The 3,929-nt window shown below is 35.0% G+C and overlaps 1 protein-coding gene across 7 annotated transcripts in view; it reads left to right on the top strand.

Annotated features, from left to right (window-relative positions):
- LOC106875384 (uncharacterized) overlaps nucleotides 1-3,929 on the top strand; it is a 427,703-nt gene that overhangs the window by 414,794 nt on the left and 8,980 nt on the right. For all 7 annotated transcript variants that reach the window (XM_014923494.2, XM_052974937.1, XM_014923493.2 and 4 more), the window contains one exon: nucleotides 3,548-3,671. In XM_014923494.2, coding sequence (XP_014778980.1) covers nucleotides 3,548-3,671 — 124 coding nt within the window. The remainder of the gene's footprint in view (nucleotides 1-3,547; nucleotides 3,672-3,929) is intronic.

Below are 3,929 nucleotides of genomic sequence, written 5' to 3'. Positions count from 1 at the left end.
ATATATATGTATGTATGTATGTATGTATATATATATATATATATTGTATTGAGTAACATTGAATTAACCCATACCATGTGTTTTATTTCAATTTTCACCATTATAAGCTCCTGTCTTGTGCATTTTCCCCTTCTCCAACCCCATTTCTTTACATATGCCAGATGTTTAGTAAAAGAGTTAAAAATGTACATCTCTCTCTCTCTCTCTCTCTCTCACACACACACACATCTTGCTTTATCTCCCTTGTCAGCTCTTCAACCAACATCGCTTCCCCTGTTGTGTATTTCATGTCATTCCATTGTACTTCTTTATTCAGACATTTCCATTAATATTTAGAACAGTTTCGCAACTAAATATGTTTCCTAACACCATTCTCTCTCTCTATCATGGGTTTTAGACAGTCTCTGTAATTATATAATAAAAATTCAAAAATTTATTTCAAACTCACTTGTGTGTCTTTTCAATTATTTCTGAATGTTTCCTGTACATATTATCCACTTAAAAAATCTGTCTCTGATGTGATTTAAAACTCTCCCATCAGCTGCTTTGCTGCATCTACGTCATGTCAGACATATCTGAAGCCCTGTTTTTCGTTCCTAATTTTTGACCTTCATTCTTGCATACCTACTAAACTCTGCTGATATAAATCTCATAATCCTAATCCTACCAAGATTTACAACAAACCTCTTAGAATTTTCTCTCTAAGATTCCAATTTAATTAGAAACTTATCTTTGTTCTGTGCCACATAAATGTAGATTGATTTTTCCTTAATCCTTGTTTCTAATCCTAGTTCTTTCCAATTGTCTTTTCTTATGACCCAATATTTAAATGATGCAGATTATCATTCACTGTCTGGTTATTACTTTCTATATCTACTTCGCTAAGCTATAATGCTTGGGATATGGCTTAGTAGAGATGGTGACTGGATTAAATTACTGACAAATAATGCTATTAGGGAATTCTCCCGCTCACCATTACTGTCTTTGTCGTCATTTTTATTTTTGCTGTTGTTGTTGTTGTTGTGGTGGTGGTGGTGGTGGTTAATGCTGATCTGAAGGAGTTTTGAAAAATGGATAATGCTATATGGCAGTTTCTAGAATTCAGACTGTTCTAAAACACATACATACATACATACACATATGTACATATGTGTGTGTGTATAAATAGATAGATCTAGATATATATATATATACATACACATATATACATTTATATATGGACATATACATACATGTGCGTGTGTGTACATACATACATACATACATATCAGTTACAGTTCAACTAGGTATTTCTTCCATTTCTGACTCCGTTAAGCCTTCTTTAAAACACTATCTGCTCTCAGTGTTGTTTCTGGTATTATTCTCTCAAATATAATGCCCATTGTTACACTAGAAAGTAGGTTACACATTAATTCGGGAATCATTGCATAAATCTACAGCTATTTGAGATATAGGAAGATATGGATCAATATAAATACATATTTATTCTATATCTTCCCTGTTGGTTCTCTCAGCAATATAGGGCTGGTGGTTTATCTTGCTACAAAGCCATTTTTTACTTCTTTTATTTCATTTATTTATTTCTTTTTTTCAATAAATTAAACATAGAGATAAAATTGATCTATTTAAGTCAGTTGCATATTAAACTGGTTCCATATTTTCGTTACATAATCAGTTAAAATTTCTCGCTCAATGCTTGCATTGCATATCCATCGCACCATACTCATCATTTATTGCACATGCATCAGACCATACTAATTTCACCATTCTCTATATATTTTTTTATTTATTTCACTTATTTGACTTCGACCATTTGCGGGTACCACCTTCAAGAATTTTTAGTCAAATGAACCAACCCCAGGACTTATGTTTTTAAGCCTGGTACTTATTTTATCGGTCTCTTTGGCTGAACTGCTAAGTTATGGGGGCAGAAATATACCAAAATGAATTGTCAAGCAGTGGTGGCGGGACAAACACAGACAGAAAGACACACACATACATATATTTATATTTACATATATATACACATGATAGGTTTCTTTCAGTTTTCATGTACAAAATCGACTCACAAGGCTTTGGTCAGCCTGAGGCTATAGTAGATGATACTTGCCCCAATGCTACACAGTGGGACTGAACCCACAACCATGTGGTTGGTAAGCAAGCTTCTTTCCACATGGCTATGCCTGTGCCTATATATAAGAAGAGAAGAAAAGAAAATCTTGGCCATTCTATCATTTGCCTCGACAGCAGACTGTACTCACTTCCTTCATTGCTGTATTGTTTATCCCTATGATCAAAGACATTCCAGCCATGACCACCTTGCCTTTTTAGTGCTACATAGAACTGCATCATCCAATGTATCCTATTGTTGTTTAAGACAATATGATGTGATTTGATGGTGATTTGGTTGCTATTTCTAGAAAGGCTTAATGACCACATCGGGGTTCCCTCATAAAGTAGCCCAAAGTGGGGTATCAGACATTTTGGCTCAGCCATCTTGGTGTTGCTTATTTGGCATCACTGATTTGATGTGTCTCACACTCACCCTTCCTCTCTCTCTCTCCTCTATGTGTGTGGGTGTATTTCACCTTATGTGTATGAGGAGAGGAAAAGTATTTTTGTCAGTCACATTCAATTAATAAATTGTAATGTTCTTTTCTGCCCCACCCCCTCTCTCCATATGTATATATTTTTGTGTGCATATGCATGTGTGTGTGTTTGTCTCCACTACCAAAGCAGGTTGAATGTTCCACTCAGCCACGCCAAATTGACCTCCTCATATCACACAGGGTATTGTAGACAGACTTGTGAACAGTAAACAGTACTCTTTATGTGTCGGTGCCCAAAGAAGAGAATGGAAACCATTCAATAATAAAATTATATATGAAGTAGACAAAGCCTGGGGAAAGTCTAAGTTGGCTGCGCATCATAATGACTCTACTTCTTGAATGCCTGCTTATCAACTATTGGGGTGTTGAGGTTTTTAATTTAAATAAAAAGAAATAACAAAAACAACAAAATCTTCTTTACAGCAAGGCTGGGTACCTTTACACATAAATTTATACACTTAGATAAGGCGAGCTGGCAGAAATGTTAGCACGCTGGGCGAAATGCTTATCGGTATTTCGTCTGCCGCTACGTTCTGAGTTCAAATTCCGCCGAGATCGACTTTGCCTTTCATCCTTTCGGGGTCGATTAAATAAGTAGCAGTTACGCACTGGGGTCGATATAATCGACTTAATCCGTTTGTCTGTCTTTGTTTGTCATCTCTGTGTGTAGCCCCTTGTGGGTAGTAAAGAAATAACACTTAGATAAGGTTTCAGCCAATATTGGTCCAAGCTGTCTAATTTAATAGCATCATCAAATAATTACATAAAGAAATAAACTCTAATTCACAAATCTCAATATTTTCATTACTTACTACTACTTCCACCACCACCACCATCATCATCTTCATTGTCATCATCATCATCATCATCATCTTTAACATTGCTTTATCTTTGTGACAGAACCAATTTAATTTAGCCGTTTTCTTTACTTATTGCAGAATGTTGTTGTAGAGCATGTCCGTATGGTCATTGACCTGCTGTGTAAAGACATTAAAAGTGCATACGAACCTCTCTGGGAAATGCCGTGTCACACAAGAATACTGAAAGATGCTTTAATGGAAAGTAAGTTACAAATTGGAATCGCTTTTAATTCTACCCCTCCCTCCCTCCTTCCTCCACCTCTAACCATTTCTAACCTCATCTCTCTCTTTTTCTCTCCATCTTTCTATATGTCTGTGTGTATACAAACACACCATACACATATATATGCGCACATATATATATATATATATATACAGACATATATATATATATATATATATATACAGACATATATATATATATATATATATATATACAGACATATATATATATATATAT

Source organism: Octopus bimaculoides, chromosome 20 (assembly GCF_001194135.2).
Source record: "Octopus bimaculoides isolate UCB-OBI-ISO-001 chromosome 20, ASM119413v2, whole genome shotgun sequence".
Taxonomy (NCBI): Eukaryota; Metazoa; Mollusca; class Cephalopoda; order Octopoda; family Octopodidae; genus Octopus; species Octopus bimaculoides.
Note: the sequence above shows the minus strand (reverse complement) of the source record. Positions and strands in the feature narration are given on the sequence as shown.